This window comes from Buteo buteo, chromosome 11 (assembly GCF_964188355.1).
Source record: "Buteo buteo chromosome 11, bButBut1.hap1.1, whole genome shotgun sequence".
Classification (NCBI taxonomy): domain Eukaryota; kingdom Metazoa; phylum Chordata; class Aves; order Accipitriformes; family Accipitridae; genus Buteo; species Buteo buteo.
This window is the reverse complement of record NC_134181.1, coordinates 1,960,011-1,982,660: the sequence shown is the minus strand read 5'-3', so window position 1 is coordinate 1,982,660 and position 22,650 is coordinate 1,960,011. Positions and strand designations below refer to the sequence as shown.

The following is a 22,650-nucleotide window of genomic DNA, read 5'->3' as shown; positions in this document are numbered from 1 at the left end:
GGGAGGGCAGGTAAGAGGGGTGACCCCCAACCCAGCGCCATTTCAGACGCCATTTGCCCCGCTCAGGATCCCCCAGCGCCAGCCAAGGGCCGGGAAGCCTCTGTCCCCGCAGTGGGCACACGGTCCCCTGAACCAGGCGCTACGGCACCGGGCAAGGTCGGAGCCCCCCACCCCGGACCGGCTCTGAACCCCCGCAACCGAACAACCCCCTCCCGACCCCCACGTGGAGCACGGCTCTAGGGAGGCACGGCGCCTTTAAGAACCCCGTGGCGCCAATTCCGCACCACGTGACTCCTCCCGGCACCACCACCCCGGCGGTGGGCGGTGCTGCGGCCGCGCGGGTTCCCGCCAAGCGCGGAGGCTTTGGCGCGCCCGGTAGCGCGGGTGCGCGTGTCGGCGCGCCGGGAACGGGACCGGGAACGGGACCGGGAACGGGACCGGGACCGGGATCGGGATCGTTACCGGGACCGGGACCGGGACCGCCATGGCCCAGCGCCGCCTCACTGACTTCTTCAGCCGCACGAAGGCGGTTACCGGAGCCCCGGTTAAGCGCGGCGGCCGCCGGCTCAAGGCCGCCCTTGCCGGTCCCCCGGTACACCGGGAGGTGAAGGAGGAGGAGGAGGAGGATGGTGCCCCGGTGGGTCTCAGCACCCACCCGCCGCCGCTGCCCGGCTCGCCGCGTACCCCGGTCCGCGGCGGCGGTTCCCCGGTGGTGCGGGGGCTGGCGGGTAGGAAACGGAGCCGGCGGGAGATGGAAACGGAACCGTCGGTCGGGGCCCGGCCCGGGGAGCCGAGCGGGAAGTCGGCGCGGAAGAGGCTGGAACTGCACCGGGATGCGGAACCGGGACCGCCGGCCGCGGTAGGGGACTGCTGGGGTCGGGGGTGGGCCGCTCCCCCGCGGCTGCGGCCCTAAACCGGGGGGGGGGGGGGCGTAAAACGGGGGCAGCGTCTCCGGAGCAGCCTCCCCAAGGGCTTGATTCCCCCCCCCCAGGGCTTGCCCTCCTTCTCCTGATGCAGACACCCCCCGGGGCTTGCCCCCTGCCCCTAGTGCAGACCCCCCCCATGGCTCCATGCTCCCCCCCCCAGTGTAAGGCCGTGGTGGGGGGACACACCGGGGAGGGGGTCCTGGTGGGTGGGATCCCTGCACATCTAACGTTCCTCCGCACTCTTGCAGGCCACCAGCCCCTCGCCTCCGGCCACTGCTCGTCCCCTGATGCCACCCTCGCTGGACCTGGCAGCGGACCCCCTGGCCAGCACCACCCAATCCCCTGACCAGGGACAGGATGGGGGGACACAGCCCGACACAGCCCCCCCAGGGACGACCAGGCGTCTGCAGCAGGTACGGGACAAGCCTGGCTTTCTGCTCTGTTTTTTTGTGTTTCTTGCTGATGTGCGAGCCCCGCTCTGACCGTGTGCCCCTTCCCCACCCAGGAGGACCTGGCCGGGCTGCGGTGCCGCCTGCGGAGGGTGAAGACGCTGGCCCAGCTGGCCCAGCTGCCACCCATCCCCGCCGGGGCCAGCGCCGACCTGCGGAGCCGTCTGGAGCGAGTGCGGCAACTGGAGCTGCGGATCCGTGAGAAGAAAGCGGGAAGTGGAGCCACGCCGGGAGCGCAGCCATCCGGGGACACCGGGGTGGCAGCTCCGGTGGCAGAGGCCGGGTGAGGAGTGGCTTTGGGGATGCAGCCCCAGATTTGAGGGGAAATTGGGGTGTCCCGGTGACTGCTGCAGCCCTCTTCGGCTGCTCAGCCTCAGCGATTTTGCAGGGGTCTTCCCAACGCCATGAGGGGGGTGTGGGAGCTCTGTGGGTGCGCTGGCAGGCTGCGCTGCATGCAAAGGGCTTCTCTGAGGGTAGTCCAAGCCACCCTGACTCTGCCATAAGCATTGGGGCATCGATGTCCCCAGGATGGGTGATGCGACCCAGGTACTGGCACACGTTGCTCGGAGAAGGGTTTGGGGATGGGGGGGGTGGAGAGGGGTCTGGGGTGGGCACGCGGCTCCTGGGCTCTGAGGTCAGCCCTGTTGGCAGTGGGACCCCCGTTCTGGCTGGTCTCTGTCCCCGGCTGCATCCTCGGTGCCGTCCCAGGACCGTGTTCGCCATGCCCGGTGGCTGTTGTGTGCCGGAGACCCTGACCCCTCTCCTTTCCCAGCAGCGAGAAGGCCCCCGCGTACCAGCGGTTCCACACCCTCGCGCAGGACCAGCCCCCGGGGCTCACGCTGCCCTACAAGTTCAAGGTGCTGGCGGAGATGTTCCGCAGCGTGGACACCATCGCCGGGATGCTCTTCAACCGTGCCGAGACCATCACCTTTGCGAAGGTCAAGCAGGGGGTGCAGGACATGATGCGCAAGTAAGTCGGCAGCAGCGGGCAGCCCATTTTGGGGTCCCAGCTGAAGCTGTCGGGCCTGGTGCCCCAGTGTCAGCCCTTGGGGTTCCTGACATCTGGGTGCTGTTGCAGGCAGTTTGAGGAGCGGCACGTGGGGCAGATCAAGGCGGTATACCCCACCTCGTACAGGCTGCGCCAGGAGAAGAACATCCCCACCTTCGGCAACAGCGTCAAGAAGTCTGACTACCAGCTCACGCTGGAGCCGGTGCTGGGGGAAGGTACGTATGGCCTTGAGGGGGAGCCCCCAAGAGCTGGGGTGCGCTCGGTCCTGGCTGGGATCCCTGAATCCCCAGGGATGCTCTCCGCTCAGTTCATTAGATAATCATCTGACGCAGAAGGGCCTGAGTGTGTTGGAAGGGGAAAACACTTTTGGGACAAGTGGGAGGATGATGGGGGGGTGATTCTGGCAGCGCCTCAGCCCCACGGTGGGGCTCGGATCCTGTCCTTCCCAAGGCTCTCGAGGTTTGGGCCCCGTCGCGGTGCTGCCGCGCTTTGCCTTGATGCCGCAGGTGATGCTCGTGTCTCTTTCCTTACAGAGGAGAAAGTGGACGGCCGCCCGCACTTGTCGGCGTCGCGCTTGCTGGAGCGCAGGAAGGAGTTCAACCGCAACCTGGTGAACATTGTCAAGCAGCACCACAAGGTGAGGGCACCCTCGGCTTTTGGGGTCTGGTGTTGCTCTGGTCGCTATCTAGAGAATCAGTGGAAAGAGCAGGCTGGGATCCAGGCTGAAGGACATCACTGGTTCCTGTGGGATGCTCTTGGCAGGCAGGTGTGGGTGGGGAGGATGGCAAATGGAATCTTTCCTGGCTCTGAATTTCCTCCAGGCCAGCTGCCATGTGTTGCCAAGCCGTGTTGGGAGCGCGGGGCAGTGGCCGGCTCCCCCGTACCTGGCCCGCAGGTGCTGTGACGCAGCTCTCGCCCCTCTCCAGGCATTCCTGGCTGCCCTCAGCCCTCCCATGGTGGTGCCGGAGGAGAAACTGACCCGCTGGCATCCCCGCTTCAAAGTGGACGAGGTGCCGGACATCAGCCCGGCGGAGCTGCCACGGCCGCCCCAGGAGGACAGGCTTACCACGGCTCAGGAGGTGCTGAGCACGGCACGGGGCATGCTGACCCCCAAGGTGAGTCAGGACCAGGGTCTGGCTCCGTCTGCAGCTGGCAGATGTCAAACCAGCCGGCTCTGTGGGAAGATGTTACCGGATAGGGCTCGGGAAGGATCGTTTCAGAGCCACAGGACTCAGAGCACCGTAAGATGTAGGCAGGTGGGAACGCAAGCCTGGCCGTTACTGCTGCAGGTTGTGGTGTAGGGCTAGAGGAGCCGTCAGGAGTGACTTTGGGGCTGGGAGAGGAGATGAAGCACCCCAAAACTGTCCTCTGCGCAGGCAGGGATGGGTCAGACGTACTGGGCTGCAGGGTGGTGGTGGGGGCGGTGGAGGGGAAATTTCTCCTTCCTCCAGCACAAGCGGCTCCCAGCTGTAACCCAACTCCTCCTCCCTCTTCCACATGAGCAGATGGAAAAAGCTCTTGCCAACCTGGCCTTGAGAACCGCTGAAGCCGGTGCGGGGGAACCGGTGGTTTCCAAAGCACCGTCCCCTGCCAGCACCTCCAGTGCTCTGAAAGGGGTGTCCCAGGCTCTGCTCGAGAGGGTGAGTAATTCGGTCCTGGCCGTAACGCCGGTGCCGGGGGGGGATGACAACCTGCCTATCTCACCCCATCTTCTCTGCTCCCCAAGATCCGGGCGAAGGAGGCGCAGAAGCTACAGGCGCTGATGACACGGGACCCGCAGCAGGAGGAGCGGCTCGCCATGCTGGGGCGGCTGCCGGCCATGGCCCGCATCTTGCGCAACGTCTTCGTGGCCGAGAAGAAGCAGGCGCTGACCATGGAGGTGGCTTGTGCCCGCATGGCTGACAGCTACGATGCACAGATGCCTCCCGGTAGGAAAGCGGGGAGGGGGGAATCTCACCGGCGTGGAAGGGTCTTTGCAGGAGGAAGGGGCTGGGGGGGAGCTGAGCTCTGACCCGGCGGCTTGTCGCTCCTTTTCGCAGGTGAGATGGAGAAACACTTGCGCCTCTTCGCAGAGCTGCTGCCCGACTGGGTGGGGATCCACGCCATCAGGACGGATACCTACATCAAACTGGACAAAGGGAAGGACCTCGGCCTCATCACGGAGAGGCTCACCAAGGCAGCAAAGGAGGCAGAAGCCCTCTGAGCCCCCCAAGGGTCGAGGCTTCCCCCGTGTAATCTCCTCTAAATGTAGCAAATCCCGACCGCGCTCTGCAATTTGGTGTGGGCTGATGGGAGGCTCATCCTCAGGGATGTCTGAGGAAGAGCAAAATGCCTTAATTTAACCGTAGCTCCCTTAACCCTTGAGCTGAAGGCAGGCAGTCCTGTGTCCTGGGGTGAGGATGCCAGCAGTGAAGAGGAGCTAGTAACCTCTTCTCGGCTTTGCTGCGTTCTCCTGGTTTGATACAGGAGGTTTCTTCCATTAACTGGGTCCTGGTGGGGTGGAGGCAGGACTGGGCAGGGTGAGAGGGTGACAGGCAGGAAGGACTGAGAGAAGAAGTCACAAATTGATGTTTTTGGAGCTCTGGGCCTCGTTCTGTTTTTAAGGGAGGGAAATTGCATCTCCAGTGCTCGCTGGAAACAACTACAGGACTTGTCAAAACATATTTGTATTAAATGTTTTAAATATAGCTGACTTGTGTTAACACAGTGCTCTTCCTCCATGAGCTGCCTGTCTGTGCCGCGTTAGCACCGCGGTTCTCCATGGCAATTGGCGTCGGCCGGCACACGTGGGGAAGGGCTGGGTCGTCATCCAGCTCCTGGAGAAAGACTTACTGGAAAAAGTGAGCGTGGGTTTGCAGGGAACTGAATGCAGCTTTTGTAAATAGGGACTGCAGAGCAGCTCCCACGGGGACAGGAGCAGGCAGGGCTGGGGGTGGGCGTGGGGGGGCTTTTTCCCAGGGGAAAGCCCGGGTCACTTGGCTGAAGTGGCTCGGGAAGAGGGACAAAGAGGGTGCCGATTGCTGCGGAGGTGCTGGCCTGGCCCAGCGCCCAGGTCAGGTCAGCTCTTGCTGCAGGACGGGCAGCGTGGGTGCAAGGGAGGAGGTGGGAGCTGCCCCTGCCCGGTGTCACGTCGGGCATGCCTTGCATCGCTTTCCGAGCCAGACTCGGCTGGTTTTAGCATGGGGCATCGAGGACTTGCACAGAAAGGGGACTGCCCTTCATCCACGCTGGTCCAGGGAAGCTTCCGCACCTAAAGCGTCACTCGGAGGCTGGCAGCACTGGAGATCCCTGTAGTGCTGCCCTAAGGAGCAGGCAGGCTCTCCTCCTCTTCCTCCTCCAGGACCCTGCTTGCCATCCTGCAGGCCAGCTGGCCGGCACTGCTGGCCGGAGGTAATCCTTTTTTCCAGGGAGGAAGGTTTAAAGGCTGGAGAGAGGCACAGGGCTGGGGTTCAAGGCTGGGCTCTGGGTGCAGGCTGGGCTATCGGCCACGCTCAACGGTGCAGCGGAGAGGAGCCGGTTTCGGCAGCCTGGCAAGCACACGCGTGCCCCGGGAGAGCTTGCAGCGAGCTCCTGTTCTGCTGCTTGGGACAAAAACCTTCCTCCTGCCTGGAAGCCACCCCTGCACAGCCTTGTCTCTACAAGCAAATTACATCAACGGTTGCTTGCAGCCCGGCCGACGTGAAGGCACCGTCCCCTGGTTCCCTGATGTCACCCTTTGGCCCCGCACGCAGCCAGCTCTGGCACTGGCAGGGCTTTACGCTCGCTTCCACAGCATGCAGCTGCTTTCCACGGCTCTTTGGGGTGGAACTAATTTTTCCCTTCTCTACCTCGCAGCAGGGACCCTCTCCTCGTGCCAAGTATGTGTGCGAGGCGCTGCCTCCCTTGGCTCTGCGCAGGGGCTGGCTGTGAAAACAAGTGCCCTGGGGTAGGTTTCTCCCGGGGGAATGGTGTTTCTCAGCACAAACCGAGCAGCCACTGAAGTGGCTTTTCAGGAAATGGTGATAAAAATAGCTGTAATAGCCCTTAAAAGTGTAAGGGCAGGGCCTGTGGCATCCCTACGCGCTGGCTGGGGAAGGTGAGCTGAGCTGTGGGGGCTTGATCGATGCTCCCACCAGCACTGGGCATTTCTACTGCAATCCAGCAGGACCAGCCTGAGTAACTCTCCCCAGCTAGAGGTTGGTGCCAGGCACAAAGAAAAGATACCTGAATTGCTCAGTCCTGGCAAGCGATTCCTTCCAAGCATTTGGGATGACAAGGGGAGCTCATGCCACAGCCTTGCTCTCCACTGACAGCCTGGGTTTGGAGGAAGAACTCACAAGGGTAATTAATGGCTTCAGCTACTGCAAGAACAGCTCTGAGACAGTTTAGAAAAAATAAAAGTAAGTCAACATTTATTTTACCAGTGAGTTTAGCCCCTGCTACGCCAGGGACACAGTCCCTAATGTTTGCAGGCATGTGAAAGTTTTGGCACATGAGGTTTTAGCTGCTCCTGTGACCAAACTGAACCATGCTATAGGGAGCATCTCCAAAGCCCACGTCATCCATCACACAACCTGAGTGAGACTGCCAGAGCTCGGCTGCAAGCCTTAACACCTTTTCTTTCTTTCTTGTGGCCTTATCTGACACCAAACATACCAAGAAGAATGGGCTCCAAACTGGCATTGTCCTTTCAACGTCCTGATGCCCCAAGAACACAGCAGGGAGGAGTCACATTGCAGTAAGTGGGGAATTTGTGCTAAACAAAAGCTGCCAGCTGTGGCTGGACTGCAGGCTTTGGTAGGTGCTAGTGCTGCTGGAGAGAAGGCAGGTAAACAGCCCTGAGCATGTGCATGGGCCCCCTTCCTCACTGCCTGTTGCCCAGCTGTGTACTACTTCTCGTGATGTAGATTGCTCCTAGTTTTCTAAAGTCCACTGCTAAGAACTACCCTGCACCAAGGGAAGGCAGACGGCTTCCTACAACAGAGACCTTCAGCCTCTCGCAGTCTCAAGGGAAGGAGACCACGAGCCAAGCTGCAAGCTGACATGGTGCTCGAGCTCATCTAGACCAGCAACCTCCATTGCATTGGCAGTGGCTGCCTCCTGATTTCAGGATACAGGGCTGGGCAGGCACTTAATTCTCCTTAACAAGCACTACCTTATTGTAAGAGCAACCTGTTCTGGTTTGAGCAACAGCAGAGAGCAACCCGACCATCCTCTGACGTCAAATACAGAGGGATTTATCCCTTAGATGAATAATCACTTTTTGCTCATCTTCCATGTTTCTTTGGCAAACTGCTAATGGGTTCCTGGGAGGCTGACTGGGCACAGCTCAACCGAAAGGGAATGCTGGGCCCACTAAGCTATCAGACCTCTCCTGCCTCAGCAGCAGTATTTTCACTTTGGTCTCCTAAAAGAAAAATACTCAGTGAAGCTGCATCTTGGTCTCCATCCCCCAAACCAATCCGGCTGTTCTTTCTTCCCAAAAGGATGAACTCCAAAAAGGATCCTTACACTCAACACACCTTAATCTGTGGCTTGGAAAATAAATAGGACTTACGATTGTATAGCATCTGGCCAGGATCAAAATTTTAGATTCCCCGCCCCTGCCCACCCCCCTGTGACAACAAGAGTCACTGAATAAAGCCCCAAACTTGTGCACAGCTCAGGGCGTGCATTTCCTTCTCCCTCCTCCTCCTCAGTCATACTGCAGCAGAGAGTAGAAAGGGATGGATTTGAGCTTTTCTGACCCTTTCAGGAATTTTAACTCTATGACCACCAGGCACTCCAGGACTTCAGCCTTCAGCCTCTTCATCAGCTCACAGGCTGCACGCATGGTACCTGCAGGACACAGAGGTTGAGCAGAAACATTGTCACTCGAGGAGCAGTGCCAAGGTAAGCTTCAAACCCTACAGCTGTGCCGCCTGCTGCTACCAACGCATGCATACGTGGGTTACACATGCTCTAACGCCATCTGCTTCTCTCACCTCCAGTTGCAAGCAAGTCATCTACAATAACTACTTTTTGTCCCGGTTCCACAGCATCACTCTGGATTTCAAGTTCAGCCTGCAGGGTGGAAAGAGTAGCTTCATTTCAGTCTTGTCTTACAGAGAAACACTTCACATGGTGGAATGCAGACAAGTCTTCAGCGAGACCAACCTTAACACTCAGCACCTAAAACCCCCCAAAACCACATACTCCAGCTATAGGGGAGTGCCATGGAAATATATAGTGGGTTAGGTGATTGCTGGGCCAACCCTCTGGCACATCAGGATCCTGAACATTCATCAAGTGAGTTATGGTCCCACTGTGAAACCATATCCCAAAGCAGTTCTCCAGTGAGGAAAATCTCCTGTAATGCACTGGGCTGGAGCGCTCTGCCTTGACAGCACCTCCAAGCCTGATCCAAACTGTCACAGGCACGTCCTGTGTCAGATGAACTTGTCTCACGCAAGGGTTGGCCCAAACAATCCTCATAAATAATGCCTAGGTTTGGTGTTTCTGCTGCCAGTCCCTGGCTGCTGTTAGTTACCAGCGGTAGCATGTTATTAGGCTTATACCTCTGCTCTTTAATCAGAGAGGCTGCGGTGTTACGAGGCAAGTGCTTGTGTTTTGAAGCTGTGCAATAAAGGCATTTACTTATAGCACTTACTGAAAGAGTGGGAAACACACTCCATGTCCATGCCCCTGAATTCAAGCCAAAGAAAGCAATTTAGCGCCAAGTCTTATCATTCCCCCCCCCCCCGCCAAAAATCACAGCGCAGATCGCCAACACAAACCGCATGTCTGTGGCTTGGGGAGGGAGCCGCCATGCCGGGGCACGGCGAAGCTTAGTGCTGCTTCTGAAGCTTGTGCGATGCCAGACTGCCCGTGGCATCAGCACTGGCTGTGAAACCCAGGTTGGGGACCCCTCCGCTGGTTTTATCACCCCGTCTCCTCACTGAAACCCCCCAGCCCTGCATCAAGAAGGCTGGAAACCCTCTTCTCCTCCCTGGGCATTACCTTGCCATACTCAAGGTCATAGGAGACAGACTCGGTCGGACCGGGAAGCTTCCCCTTTTTCCGTACCAGCACGAAGCCGATCCCCAGTCTCTGAGCCAGAGAGGGACCTATGAGGAAGCCACGGGAGTCCAGGCCTGGGGGGAACAGAGCAGCACGAATACTCAGAAAGAGCCATTCGACTGGGGGTATCTTTGCACAATACCCCAGGTCTATCCTCCTGTGTTTGGGGGGGGGGGGGGGGAGTGTGGTGTGTGTCTCTGGAAGCAATTTGCTCTTATAATCATTTCTGTGGGTTGAAAACACACACCACACTCCTCCGCTGCCTGTGCTCACCAAGATGTGCTGCTGACGGGCTTCGGGGCACCGCATCGATCCCCCCATCTGCCCGTTTTGCCTCCCCTCTAGCTCTTGTTCTTAAGAGATAAGCTCAGCAAAGCCCCGCTATCAGTTTGGCCACACAACCAGGGACTTTGTACCGCTGGGGGACAGACTTCAGTTATCATGAGGCGCTTGGACCGGGTTTGGTCTAGACTCCTTGACCTTTGGGCTATCGTCCAGCCCAAGCACTGCCTTCCTAAGCACTTTCATTCTCAGCCTCTTTCATAGGTGTGCTGCGACACGTTATCGCCACAAACGCTGTTTCTCTTGGCTTGAAAAGGCCCCTTGAGAAGGAAAACGTGCTGGAACAGGGTCTGCCTGCCGTGGGGACCGCACGAGACCTTACCCGCACGGCAGGCTTTCTGTACTCCCCGACTCGTTTTTTAACGATGAAAGCGATGAATTACGAAATTGGCACCGAAGTGTCGTCAGGTGGTGCTTGCCAGATCCAAACCCAGTTTTTTGGGAAACTACAGGAGTAGGTTAAGGGTATAACCTGTCCCGCCGTTGGCCAATATTCGAGCGATTACAGTGACCAAGGGGTACAGGGTTTGCTGCCCCATTAGCAGAGGAGTCTCCCCACGTCTCCTGCCCGGGCATCCTGAGGACACACACGGTGCTCTGCGCTCAGAGACCTTTCAACCAACACTCACCTGCGATAAAGTCGATTTGGGGGAAAGACGCCCTCAGATGATCTTCCAGAAGATCGAGCAAAGCCCTGAAAGCTGCGGGATCCTTCAGCAAAGGGCTGATATCGCTGCAAAGAGAGGGAGAACAGTTAGCACCTTGCTTCTAAGCCCAGGGGAAGCGGGTTCTGCCCGGAGCAGGCAAGGGGAAGGATGGGGAGCGGGGGGGGGGTGGTGGTGGCAGCAAACCCCCCCGTCCCCCCCCCCGGTCTCCGCTCCATCCCCGTCCCGGCCCCATCCCGGTCCGTACCGGAAAACCACGCCGGGCACCGGGAAATCCGGGAAGGAGCGCAACCGCTGGCGGACGAGCCGCAGCCGTTCCTGGGTCATGGCGGCCCCGGCTTTGCGCATCCCGGCAGCGCCGCGCACGGCCGGGCGAGGCGGGGCGAGGGCGGCTCCAGGCCGGCGGCAACGGCCGCACGGAGCCACGGTACCGCGGGGCGGGGGGGGAGCTCTGGGGCTTCGGGCTGCGGGGACCCGAGCCCCGGTGCGTGGAGCTCTGGGACCCCGGGGCACAGAGCCCCGATCCCCCAGGGCACAGAGCCCCAGTTTCCCCCAGTGCACGGAGCTCTGGTACCCCGGGGCACAGAGCCCCAGTCCACCCCAGTGCATGGAGCTCCGAGCCCCCAGTACACAGAGCCCCGATCCCCCCAGTGCGTGGAGCTCTGGTACCCTGGGGCACAGAGCCCCAATCCCCCAGTGCACAGAGCCCCAGTTTCCCCCAGTGCATAGAGCTCTGGTACCCTTGGGTACAGAGCCCCAGTTTCCCCCAGTGCATAGAGCTCTGGTACCCTTGGGTACAGAGCCCCAGTTTCCCCCAGTGCATAGAGCTCTGGTACCCTTGGGTACAGAGCCCCAGTCCCCCCAGTGCATGGAGCTCTGGTACCCTGGGACACAAGAGCCCCAGTCCCCCCAGTGCATGGAGCTCCGATCCCCCAGTACACAGAGCCCCGATCCCCCTAGTGCATGGATCTCTGATACTCCAGGGCAGAGCCCTGATCCCATAGCACGCAGAGCCCCAGTCCACCCCAGTGCATGGAGCCCCGATCCCCCAGTGCACGGAGCCTCAGTTTCCCCCAGTGCATGGAGCTCTGGTACCCCGAGGCACAGAGCCCCGATCCCCCAGTACACAGAGCCCCAGTCCCCTCCAGTGCATGGAGCCCCGATCCCCCAGTGCACAGAGCCCCAGTTTCCCCCAGTGCATGGAACTCTGGCCCCCTGGGGCACAGAGCCCCAATCCCCCCCGGTGCACGAAGCCCTGCTACCCCAGAGCACGGAGCTCTGGCATCCTGGTGCAGGGAGCCCATGTATCCCAGCACACAGCACCCCGGTACCTCGGTGCACAGTGCTCTGAACCCTGCTGCAGAGAGCCTGGGTGACCCCGCTGTGTGGAGCCCCGGTACCCCAGTGTATGGAGCCCCAGTTTCCCCTCTGAAGAGTGTTCTGTTACCTGCAGCGTGTGGAGCCGTATTTCTCCCACTGTATGAAGCCCTGGGACCCTGCCTTGCCCCAGCCAGCTTGGGAAAGGGGTCCCATGCCCAGGGGTTACACTTTCACCCCCCTTGACCCCTGGCCTGCACCTCGCATAGGTAGCAAGCTTGTTAGGACTAAACTATTTCCTACTTTTCTGTCCCTCGTCACCTCTTATGAACCCCTGAAATCGCATTTTGTTTGTTAAAACCGTTGGTTTGGATTACACTCATGGGGGATGATAACACAGCCGGTCTGAGTGCCCTCGGTCCTGGACTAACAGCTCAGCAGCTATTGGTGTCACTCATTCGTACGGCAGGTCAAGGCACTCTCGCACAGCTCCTATCTCCCATCGCCCGATGGGTGAATATCCGTTTGCCCATACAAAACCCATTGCGGGCAGGAGGCGTACTGCTGAATGAGTACAGATCTCCTCTTACATTAGCAAATACGACTTGGATCTGGTCCAAATGCATCTGGGTACAACCCGCCGCAGGAAGCAAAGGCAGTTCTAGCGTGCAACAACACCCCTGGCCGAGCTCAGTGCTTGCTGCCGATAGCTGTGATGGGAACGGTTTCAGCTTCGCACCCTCCGGACAGCTGTTAGGACCGGTCTTCGAGGCGTGCGACGACGTGCCAGCAGCTATCCAGGTATTTTGCGGTGATTTGCTGTGGAACCCGTGGGTTGAGTGCCGAGGGCTGCAGCAGCCTGGTAACGAACGCAGAGCTGCTTTCTCCTACTCTTGCTGGACCAGTCACTCCCAACAGGCCTGGGGGTCCTCCCCTGCTACGAGAGGTGCCTCTCGCACAGGAGGAGCAGCCGACAGGAGGGGAAGCTGGTCTCCCCTCCAACTTAGCCGTGATGGGCTCATATGCACAGCACGGCTCGCGAGACACCCGATTCTGCCCGCATCCCAGTATCCGACACGTCCTGTGCTGTTACACAGTTGCCAGTATTTGGTGCAAACCCTCAGGAATTATTTGCTGTACACCGAATCCTCCACTGCTCTATTTTCTTCCTAATTCTTCTATAGACAGCAAAAGACACCTGCTTAATGGATGTCTGCCTGATGTGCAAAGAGAGACAAGCTGAAGGCCAGTGCAAAGGTTGCTCCCTTTCTTGTTAAGCTCTCTATTGCCAGAGACAGCCTGCACAGGAGGTCAGCGTGCCTCCTTCCACAACCATTCCCTTACAGACTAAGATTTTCCCTGAAGTCAGATTATCTCTTTGGCACCAGAAAAATCCTCTCTAGCAGCTGTTTCAGTGAAGCAAACACGGACGAAGCACGTAGCCTTCCACTGGAACGGCAGCTTTGCAACACCCTCACTCCCTCGGATGAGCTGGAAGGGTTTCTCTTGTAACCTTACCAACCACGATACCGGACAATGAGCTATTCCAGCAACTCCTCTTCTTCCTGGCGGATGGAAGTGATGGAATTTATCTGCCTACCCATGGAAATAAGCAGGATCTGGGAAAGGGCTCTTTTGCCTGCAATGCAAACACCAGGCAACCCTGCCTTCTGCCTCTCACTAATGGAGGAGCCGTAAGCTGGGGTCTTCATCGCACTTTTCTTGTTTGTGACCCTCCTACACAATCACCACCGTTACTAGCAGAAGACACCACCACATTTTTCTTCAGGCTAAGCAAGGTTCCCAGGGCCCTCATGCCAATCGACCCCGGGCAAACCAGCAGCTCTCACCAGGACGAACTGCCGAGGGCTCCCACCGGTCCCTTCGCGTCCAGCAGCCGGGTGAAGAAGCAGCTGGGGGGATCTTTCCTCCTCTGATGCAGGATCAGGCCTCTCAAACACCATCAGTTCTGCCAGGAAAAACATAAAGGTTATACCAAATTGGACTTCCAATGATTCAGCTGCCAGAAATAATGCCACATGCCAGCTCAGGTTTAAAAACAACATTTCTCAAATCTCTGTCAGAACTTCACCTCACTAATCCTCCCTTTCAAAGGATATGAATTGCACCTACCAGCACAGACTGGTTTTTAACGTCCAAAGTAAATTAACTTTCCCTGTAATTGTTCAATCTTTCAAACAACAGTGCTGACTCCTGCTGCAATTTCCATCGGAAAAGAACTTTCCTAGGACCAATTTCCAAATGTGATGTCAAAGGACTTCGGCTCTGGAATATCGCTGGGGAGGTGTCTCAACATCCGCTTGCAGCTCGGAGAGGTTTAGGGTTGTTCTGTGCCTGGCAGAGGAACTACCGCCTGTACTGTAGCAGGGGGACACCGGCTTTGCCTCTCTTTTGGACACAGAGGTGATCAGTGATTTAAAAGTGCTTTGAGATCCTGATAGGAGAGACGTTATTAGCCGGTGAACATAGAAACTGGGGGTATAAAAGCTTGAGAGCTAACTCTAATCAGCTTAAGCAGGCAATTAGAAGAGCTGTGCCAAGCATGGAAGTTTCTGTTCCGTTAAGGAGTTTAAAACTTCAGTGTGAAGTGGAACAAAATGCCCAAAATTTCAACACACCCCACAAGGGGAAATGAGAACTAAAATTTCCTTTCAAATCTGCTGGAACATTTCGTTTCAATTTCGGCTTTAGAAACGCATGCACTTTAAAACCATTTTTTTAAAAAAACAAATTTGAAATATCTTATTTCAACAGCAGAAGAATGCAGTTCCCCGGCCAGCTCCCTGGGCTCGGGACCGAAGCATCCGTACTGAATAACGAGCTAGCGTTGTCCCCCCTAAAAGAGGCGAAAGCACGGTGAACCAGCTCTGCCCTTCCACAGCATCCTTGTTTGCACGGAGCCGAACCCAGCACCTCCTGCCTGCTGCAGCAGGTTGGATCAGGCCCTTGGAGAAGACACAAACCCCCTCTCTCTTTCTCTCCTCTGGCCAGCTTGGCCGAGCCGGGAGGGGATTTTGAGCCCGATCCAGAACTAATGGATTTGGCACGCATTCCTCACTGCTGGCGAAGGGGCTGGCGGGTTTTTCAGCCCCTATCCCTTTCAGATGGGAATCGTGCTACCAACCTACGTATCGCCCAGAAGGGTATTAAGTGACTTCAGGAGGGACAAAGGTGTAGAGAGCTGCCAGATTGGCTCTCTCTCGAAGTTGGATGGCAGAGGTTTTTTTTCACTCCTAAAAGACAACAGCCTTTTGGCTAGGGATCCACCTTTATTTAGGATTTATATAATCCGAACTAGACTTCGAGCAACAACAAAACTATAAACGGTGGAAGGGGATATAAAGAAAACAGGCAAATGGACTCTTTTCTCGGTGTTTAAAATAGCTATTTTCCAAAGGAAGAAAGAACCTAAAATGGGATTTCAGTTCTTCCCTTACAACTGTTTTTAAAAACTAACAGTTTAATTCAAGAGGCACTGCCGTGTTGCTTTCTGATAACATATGAAAAACTCACATCAAATACTACCAGAAAACAAAAGCAAAAGTCTATTTCCAAGTATTGTAACTGTGAAGAAAAATGGAAAACAAGCCACTTTAACTGCAGAACAGTTATTTGGATACTGAACAAGCACTCAAGAGTAACTCTTGGAGAGTGCATGTAGTTTGTAAAGTTTCCCAGTGGTGAGGACAACAGCAAGATCCCTGGGGAGAGATTTCTCATCTAGCTGTGCTGAAGAGGCTGCTGGCAACTCTGCAGACAATAAACTGCCTCCCAGTACTGCCTTCCCCCCAAAGCCCCAATTCAAACCATTCTCACCTTCAAAAGGTCTTTCTTCAGCTGATGAAATTATTTTGCATGGTGACTGCAAGAATGTCCTCGCTGGAATAAAGAGTATTCACCCACCTTCGGGAGATCCTCATCTTGTCTGCTTCGCTTTATGTGAAACCAGGAGGCTTCTGGAAGCTGTCCACCACGTTCGGGAAAGGCTCGACTCAGCAGGTACCGAGAACTGCCAGCTTCCACGTGGCAGCAAGTGTCCCAAGTTCAACAGGCTCCTTCTCGGCGATATTAGTTTCCGTTCCTTTAGTAAAAGCCCACTGTCATCCTCACCACTCGCCTGAAAACTCAGTCCCCAGACACCACATAACGTTTTATTAGCAAATACGCGGGTATTGCTCGCTCTCATTCTGTTCCAAACGTGCCCATTTTCACATTTTATACTGTGTTCCTCGGCTTGCCATTTAAAATGCAGAGGCATGTTATCTTCCATCATTGCACTCAATACAGTTTGCAGGGCATTAACCTTGGCTCTAAGTGTTTGGAATTGATCTTCTGGTTTCCAATTCCAGTGTTCAGATCCCCAAATTGTTGGTCCTCAGAGACTAATTTGCCACCGAAATAATCCATTTGTCGCTGCAGGATTTTAAATCAAGGCTCCATTTTTGCAGCCGTAGACTGTAAATGCAGTAGGACTTTTTCCACGATTATTAGCTACATCAATTTCAGAAGCTTCTCTGCATGGAGGGTTGGATGATAACACAGCCTCAGGGGCAGAGCAGGGGGACTCGAGAGGCTCAGCTAATTGGAAATTAAAGGCAAGAAAGAAATTCCTCGGACTCTTAGCCCAAGCAGATATTAAGCTTTTAGCATTTAGCAGATGTATTTAAATATAAAGAAAGGAACATCACATAGAAGCAGTCTTAGAAAGACATCATCTTTCCTTTAGCTCTTATGTCTTGCAGCTTGAGAAAAGAAGCTACCAACAAGCCCGTTTCACTGCTGCAGGTCCCTCACTGGCGGCCAGTAAACCCCACCAGACCCACTCCTCTGTTGCACACACAACCCCAGGCAGGTCCCACAGGCAGCTCCTGCAAAGCCAACACCTGCCCCAGTACGGGCAGTTCCCAGAACTGGGCAACTATCACACAGACCAACTTCAGATCAGAGGCTCCAGATAATGATTAAGGGCAGACGTGGCAATGCATGGTGGCTGCTTTGTGATCCATGGCGCGTATCGGTGTTTTTGAGCTGCCCCACACATCCCTGCGGCTGTGCTGGTGGATGCAGCCTCAGGCCACGTATGCCCCTGGTCCCCACACCAGCCTCTGAATTGTACTTGGGCAGCTGCGTGGGCTGGGAAATTGATCCACGTTAAAAATAATACAGGGAAAACAAAACAAGCTATTTTTAACCCAAGCCAGTCCCATGATCTGGAAGGCGTATCTGTGAGACTGTCCCAAAGCAAGGTGTTATTTAGTTGTTTTACAGGTGCGCACAGACAAATCATATAATGCATTTCTGATAGTTTATTTTTTCTTCATTATTTCTTCATCTCGCAACTTTAAAACCTGTACATCTTTGGGAAAGGCATTGATTTAAAATTCTTCCTAGCTATCCAGCTGTACAACTACTATTCTTATTTAAATTTAGAGCAGTAGCTTCTTCACATTAAGCTTTGATCTTTTACAATAAATGGACATGAAGCAAATAATAAACAGATGTCAAGTCAATTCACTTATAGCAGCCAGCTTTCTAGTGCAAAGTTTACATCCAGTATCTATGCACGGAGAGGTTATTTCAATGAGGAATGAGGACTTTGTGTGCTGGGTAACCAGACAAACACCGTGCATGCTGAGAACAGGATGGCTTGTCCAAGCAAGTTACACAGGCAGGGGAAAAGCAGTATCTTCAAAACTGCAAGCTGTGAAAGAGTAAAGAACAAAGTGGCAGCCAGACAGGTAGGGGACGCAGGGTAGCAGGCACCCAGTACGCTCACGATGTGCATACTGCAAATGCTAAGAACTGAGAAACATGTCTGGGCTAGTGCTCAGACGGTGAGCTGCGATCCTGTGATGCAATCTCTTAATAAGCAGCACGTAGGAAGACAAAGCACTGTTACAATTGCAGCAGATACGTTCATAACTATTTGAGGGCTGACAGGGATTTTCAGGGAGTTGCAGTGACAGACTCCCTCCTCTGGTGGTACCTTCATCTGCTGATAATAATGAACTGCAGGGTCCTGAACACTTTGGGGTGACACAAGCGCTAAAGCGCTACAGCAGATGTGGACAGCCCCCAGAAAATGGGAAGTTACTGGGTTTGTCTGGTCTGCTGTGCTGCCAGATGCACACGACTGCTGCAAGTCATCCTACTAGTCCTTCTCATACAGCATCACTGAAGAATAGGCTTATCAGAATCTCCCAAGACTTGAGCTATCCGCACTATGTCAAAACAAGGAAAAACGTTATGGATGAACTGGAAATGCCTTGATACACTTGAAGGACAACTGGGAACATCATAAGGCAATTAAGAAATTTGGACTATAAACAAATGCCATTTGTAGATGCACAGAGATTCAGAGGCTCTGCCAGCTGATGAAATGTTGGCTGTGATTTCTGATAGGTGGAACAGTAAGAGCCGACTCAAGTGCTGTTCTTATTACAATCTTATAGGATTATCCAGCTTCATGAGATATACAGTAGGAAATACTGTGGAGGGGATTACAGGTAGCATAAACCATGGGAACGGAGAGAATGAGAGCATTTGGGATTACAGGGAGGGTAAGAACAAGCAGCTCAGAAGCCCGTAGCAGGCAGTAGCACAGCAGTTCCCAGAAAAGCAGAGCTCTCAACCCATCTCAAGCCAGCTCCAAGCTTTGCTTGGGAAGCAAGTAGGGTTGTTTACAGGTACAGAGCACCTCAATTTTTCCCAAGGCAGCACAACGCCATACGGAGAGGGCATGTATATTGTGCAAAACACTAGAGGGGTGGAAGTGGAGCTGTCAGTGGTGCAAACAGCATGTTCAAGGTTGCTTCTAACTACTCCCCCGAAGCCCCAGAGTAACCTTGTGCAGTTTTGTTCGAGACACGTTTAATTAGCAATAGCGAAGGGTGTGAAACAGGCTCAAAAGCAGATGAGAAATCTGCAATGTGGAATTTGTGCAAAGGACCAGCATTTACCATGAACTCTGTTTAGAGAAGTGCTACACCCAGGCTGTGGAAAGTTTGCACAAGGAGAATTCCTCAGAGAGCGTACACTGGAAACAGGGTCAAGAGTTAACATCTGATGTAAATGGGCATTTCTGAGCCTGCAGTTGGCTGGACCCAGATCATGAGACTAGAAGCGTGACTTAAACCATATTTGGACCCAAATTTTTGGAAACAAAGAAAACCCCTGAAATGAACAACTGACCCCCAGCTCCACAAGAACATCCTGCCCACCATCAATAAGGCAATACTTACATGAACACCATCTTCAAATTTCTTTATACCGTTACCTAGGGAATGTTTGCAGCTACAGATGGAAGGCAGGCAGGGTGTTCTCCCTGGAGCCAACCCCTTAGTCGGGAACGGGAGGGAGCAGTTGTTTGCACCCAGCGATGCACAGCAGCAGTCTGGGCTGTACGGCTGCACCCAGTACTCACAAGTTTAGAGAGAAAGGAAAAACAAGTTGGTGTCCAGAGTTCACAATGGAAATCAAATGTTAAACCAACAAGTTACAGGCAAACAAAACAAGGGCAGTTTGGGCAGGGTTTTCGGGCAGTTTTAAGTTTCCTGAACAGTCCCTCATGGCTGCTGTAGGGGCATCCAAACGAAAAATGATTTGAGAGAGCAGGTTGGGTGGAAGAAGCAAGAGGAAAGGTGCATCCATGGCATTTCTGAGGTGATGGCAGAGTTGTGGCTGTCCAGAGAGCTTTTACAGTTGAAACAGTCTTCACTGAAAAGTTACCATTTACGGAAACAACCAGAACAACACAAGAGTACAGGCTAAACCCTGAGCACTAGCAATATAAACACTGGCCCTTTTGGAAGAGCAAATGATGATATCATACATACATCACACCCTTCCTGTGTAAACAGGAGTGCCAACGTGAAAAGACATGCTTTGTAAACTGTATGTCCAGCTGGTTATAGCTTTTCTGTGTAGCTCTTGAGGGCTGCAGAGAAGATCAATGAGGCCAAAAACACTTCTTAGGATCAGACTTGGGCGGTTTCAGGCACTTCCCTAGCTTCTCACAGCCTGGAGGAGACCAATTCTGTTAAAAACAAACAAAAAGTATACAGAAAGATGATTCATACCAAGTATCTGCTAAGCCCTGTACCCTAACCAACCCTTTTTGGTTCTCACAAAGACGCTCTTATGTCCTGCTTGAAAAAATGAAACTCCTCTTACAGCTGATGCTCCTGGGCTCATCAACTTCCCAACTCCAAACACTATTCAAAAAAAGCTTTAGGAAAGACTACAAATCCTTCTGCAGCAGATGATTCCCTCTTCTGGGATACAGTGGTCTCTCCTGTACAAATGCAGTCTGCTGGGACTCTGGTGACCTTCCTCTCTTTCCTGTAGTAGCGTGGAGCAAGCAGACCATGAGGTGAAACCCCCAATTTTCCTGGGATCCACAAACGAGTTCTTGTTCTTAGCATTAAGATATCTATGCATTTTCTTGTGGAGACAAGCAAAAAGCAACAGAAGGCCAAGGGTGTGAGAGAGATAAGAATGCCTGTATTTTAATGAGCATTTTGACGGATGAATTCATGAACAGATGGAGTAGGAGGCATTTATGAGACAACTACTCCAGTGCATGCAGACCAAAACTATTTGTGTACCTTGTTTCCATGTTTCTCGAACTACCTTTCCCCAGCACACGTACAACAGAGAAAACGACGTCAGCAAGGAAGCCCACTGCAAACCTCAGCTTCCAAAGGGATTAACGGAGGAAGGAATTTGGACAAAAACTTTTTCAGTTTCATGGGGCTTTGCCATTTAAAATTTGGGACTGTGGTAATGTGAATGGCAGGTTACAATTCCCATTCTGCCTTCAGAAATCTTTTGCCTTCATTCTCTGTCCCTCCCTCTCTCAAGGTCTATCCATCCATGGGAGATTCCTGCTGTCGCCTATTAAAGGTTAGTTCAGCTCTGACCGATTGCCTTTCATTTTATTTATTTTTATCCTTCAAGTCATTTACATTTTCTTGGAATTAAATTCCTACAGAGTAAAAGAAAAGCTTAAGCCCGGAGAAAATACCAGAGCAGGTTTCTATTCCATCCAGCTGACAACAGATGGCAGTGAGACACCAGCTATCCCTGCAGAAGGAGCAGACCATGGAGGGGAGCTTTGGCGGAAGGCACCTCACTGCACGAAGGGCTCCAGACGGTTTAAGAACAATTAACGCTGTTTTCTAAATCCGTTTCTCAATTTTAAAATGCACAACCACCGCTGGAAATTTCAGACGCCTGACCACTCTGTAGAAGCAATAGAGATCCAAAGAAACAAATGAAATGTTTGTTCTTTTGAAAAAACCACATCGTATCTGCTTCAGTCCCGAAATCCAAGTTGGCTTTCCTGGATCCGTGCTGGAAGTGCAGAGAGCCCTGAGGACACCATGTGTGCTGCAGGTCAAACACGCAGTCAAGCCAGCACGGCTCCACTCCATGGAGCAATCTCTCCTACACTTCCACAGGAGGAAAACACAGCAGAACTGGCTCCGCAGGAGCTTCGTCTACACTGCTGGTGGGATACACCACAGATGGGCCAGCAAACACTTCTCCTGCTCAGGAGGGCTGCTGCTGCTACGCTTACATCAATCCCAAGACTGCAGTAGCTACAAAATGATCCATCTGCTTTGCTCATGGATAAGTAAAGACAATTCTTCTCTGTCCCAGAAAGGATATCAAATATCCATGTCAAATAAATGGGTGACAGAATTTAGAAAGTGTTGGGCATAGTATTAGTAGGTGATTCTCCCAGCATCCCCCAAAGACAGATCTAGGGCCCAATCAACCCCAGCAATACTATCACTCCAAAAAGATTTGGGTATCTTCATTTCTGGCCTCAAAAGGCAATAATTCGGTGCCTGTTTATTTCAGTTTCGTGACCGTGTAATTAGCCTATATAGGAAGCTACTATTAGCTACTCTATGTAGGAGTTTACATAGAATAGAATGGAAAACTCATAATATTTCCTGCTGGGATTTGAACATTTCTCCTGGGATTAGATTACCTCCCAGCCCGCCAAGGAGGACTTTCTGCCTCAGAGAGCCTGAATGATCTGGTTTGAGCTCGGCCAAGCATTGGAGCAGTCATTAGCTCTCTCTGCTTATAGACTAGGCAGGCATAACTGGGTTTGGCCAAGCCCTGGACACTGCCATAGCCAAAGCAGAAGTGGCAGCCCATGGTCTGCAAAACTTCTACCCAACTGAGATAGAACAAGGCATGCTCGGGGAGAAGACTGACTCTCAGTAGCCCCAAAGAGAGGGCTGGGTTACAGGACCAAGTATGGGACCTCCAGTGCAGCACTTTTTCCATTATGCAATCCAAAGACACTGTTTGTTGACAAACAGGGATACCAGATGTTTTCACAGCACCTAAACACACTGCCCCAGGGTAGCTGCAGAACAGCGGAGTATGCCTACACTTTATGAACCAGTTTAGGAGTTGGAGTTAGCACAGAAGAAATGCCTTTCCAGTGAAGGTCTCTGGCAGCAGCCAGACACTGGGGAGAGTGCCTGAACCCAAAAGGTCCCAGAGGAGCACAGAATAGTGTTTATTAAGGGAAAAGTTGAATAATGAAAGAAAACAACACAGAAACAATGGTCCTTCAAATCTTTTTCCTACTTAACATCCAAAAATAAAAAGATGTGACAAAGCTAAAAAAGATCTTTGCCTTCTCACTAAGGAGACACAGCTCCATATTTTATACTTTTCTGTCTGTCTGGAGCCAGACCCTAAGCAGCAGGTACTGACTGTTTGTTTCAGAAGATTATTTCAGCGTCAGAAAGATTTTGCCTATTACTATTTTGTGTCAGTCTACAGGCACATCCCCTTAGACTCCACACACTCTTGTCATCTGACAACTTTACCTCCTACAAACCATGCAGTTTCTC

The 22,650-nt window shown here is 53.7% G+C and overlaps 3 protein-coding genes across 10 annotated transcripts in view; 1 reads left to right on the top strand and 2 right to left on the bottom strand.

Annotated features, from left to right (window-relative positions):
* Positions 1–443: 443 nt before the first annotated feature.
* On the top strand, positions 444–5,144 carry CDT1 (chromatin licensing and DNA replication factor 1). 2 transcript variants are annotated; one of them, XM_075039359.1, is made up of 10 exons: positions 444–859; positions 1,175–1,339; positions 1,432–1,658; positions 2,151–2,345; positions 2,454–2,599; positions 2,918–3,021; positions 3,311–3,499; positions 3,890–4,024; positions 4,111–4,312; positions 4,424–5,144. In XM_075039359.1, the coding sequence occupies exons 1-10, from the start codon at positions 485–487 to the stop codon at positions 4,585–4,587; spliced, it is 1,902 nt and encodes a 633-aa protein (XP_074895460.1). In that variant the 5' UTR covers positions 444–484; the 3' UTR covers positions 4,588–5,144. The 2 variants fall into 2 exon arrangements, with proteins under 2 accessions (XP_074895460.1, XP_074895459.1); XM_075039358.1 differs by having other exon boundaries at positions 2,148–2,345; positions 4,424–5,140.
* A 1,616-nt stretch (positions 5,145–6,760) lies between these two features.
* APRT (adenine phosphoribosyltransferase) lies at positions 6,761–10,890 on the bottom strand. The gene is made up of 5 exons (XM_075039838.1): positions 10,677–10,890; positions 10,394–10,497; positions 9,363–9,496; positions 8,348–8,426; positions 6,761–8,201 (listed from the first exon to the last, which is right to left on the bottom strand). Exons 1-5 carry the CDS (start codon positions 10,775–10,777, stop codon positions 8,059–8,061), a joined length of 561 nt encoding a protein of 186 aa, XP_074895939.1. The 5' UTR covers positions 10,778–10,890; the 3' UTR covers positions 6,761–8,058.
* Positions 10,394–22,650, bottom strand: part of GALNS (galactosamine (N-acetyl)-6-sulfatase) — a 56,534-nt gene continuing 44,277 nt past the window's right edge. The window contains exons 14-16 of one of the 7 annotated variants that reach the window (XM_075039829.1): positions 13,880–19,802; positions 13,597–13,715; positions 10,394–10,497 (exon numbers count right to left, since the gene is read on the bottom strand). In XM_075039829.1, the coding sequence (XP_074895930.1) occupies positions 19,716–19,802 (87 nt within the window). In that variant the 3' untranslated portion in view covers positions 10,394–10,497; positions 13,597–13,715; positions 13,880–19,715. Of the gene's footprint in view, positions 10,498–13,596; positions 19,803–19,829; positions 21,011–22,650 lie in introns of those variants that run through there. The other 6 variants (XM_075039830.1, XM_075039831.1, XM_075039833.1 and 3 more) reach the window with 6 other exon arrangements.

What these genes read in the sequence shown, in the direction of transcription:
- CDT1 (XM_075039358.1), top strand. Translation starts at nt 485, where the DNA reads ATGGCCCAGCGCCGCCTCACTGACTTCTTCAGCCGCACGAAGGCGGTT. An exon ending in GCTCCGGTGGCAGAGGCCGG is followed by an intron (nt 1,659 to 2,147) that starts GTGAGGAGTGGC and finishes CTCCTTTCCCAG; the next exon opens with CAGCGAGAAGGCCCCCGCGT. An exon ending in TTGTCAAGCAGCACCACAAG is followed by an intron (nt 3,022 to 3,310) that starts GTGAGGGCACCC and finishes GCCCCTCTCCAG; the next exon opens with GCATTCCTGGCTGCCCTCAG.
- APRT (XM_075039838.1), bottom strand. Translation starts at nt 10,777, where the DNA reads ATGCGCAAAGCCGGGGCCGCCATGACCCAGGAACGGCTGCGGCTCGTC. An exon ending in GTGCCCGGCGTGGTTTTCCG is followed by an intron (nt 10,498 to 10,676) that starts GTACGGACCGGG and finishes CTCTCTTTGCAG; the next exon opens with CGATATCAGCCCTTTGCTGA. An exon ending in CCAAATCGACTTTATCGCAG is followed by an intron (nt 9,497 to 10,393) that starts GTGAGTGTTGGT and finishes TGTTCCCCCCAG; the next exon opens with GCCTGGACTCCCGTGGCTTC.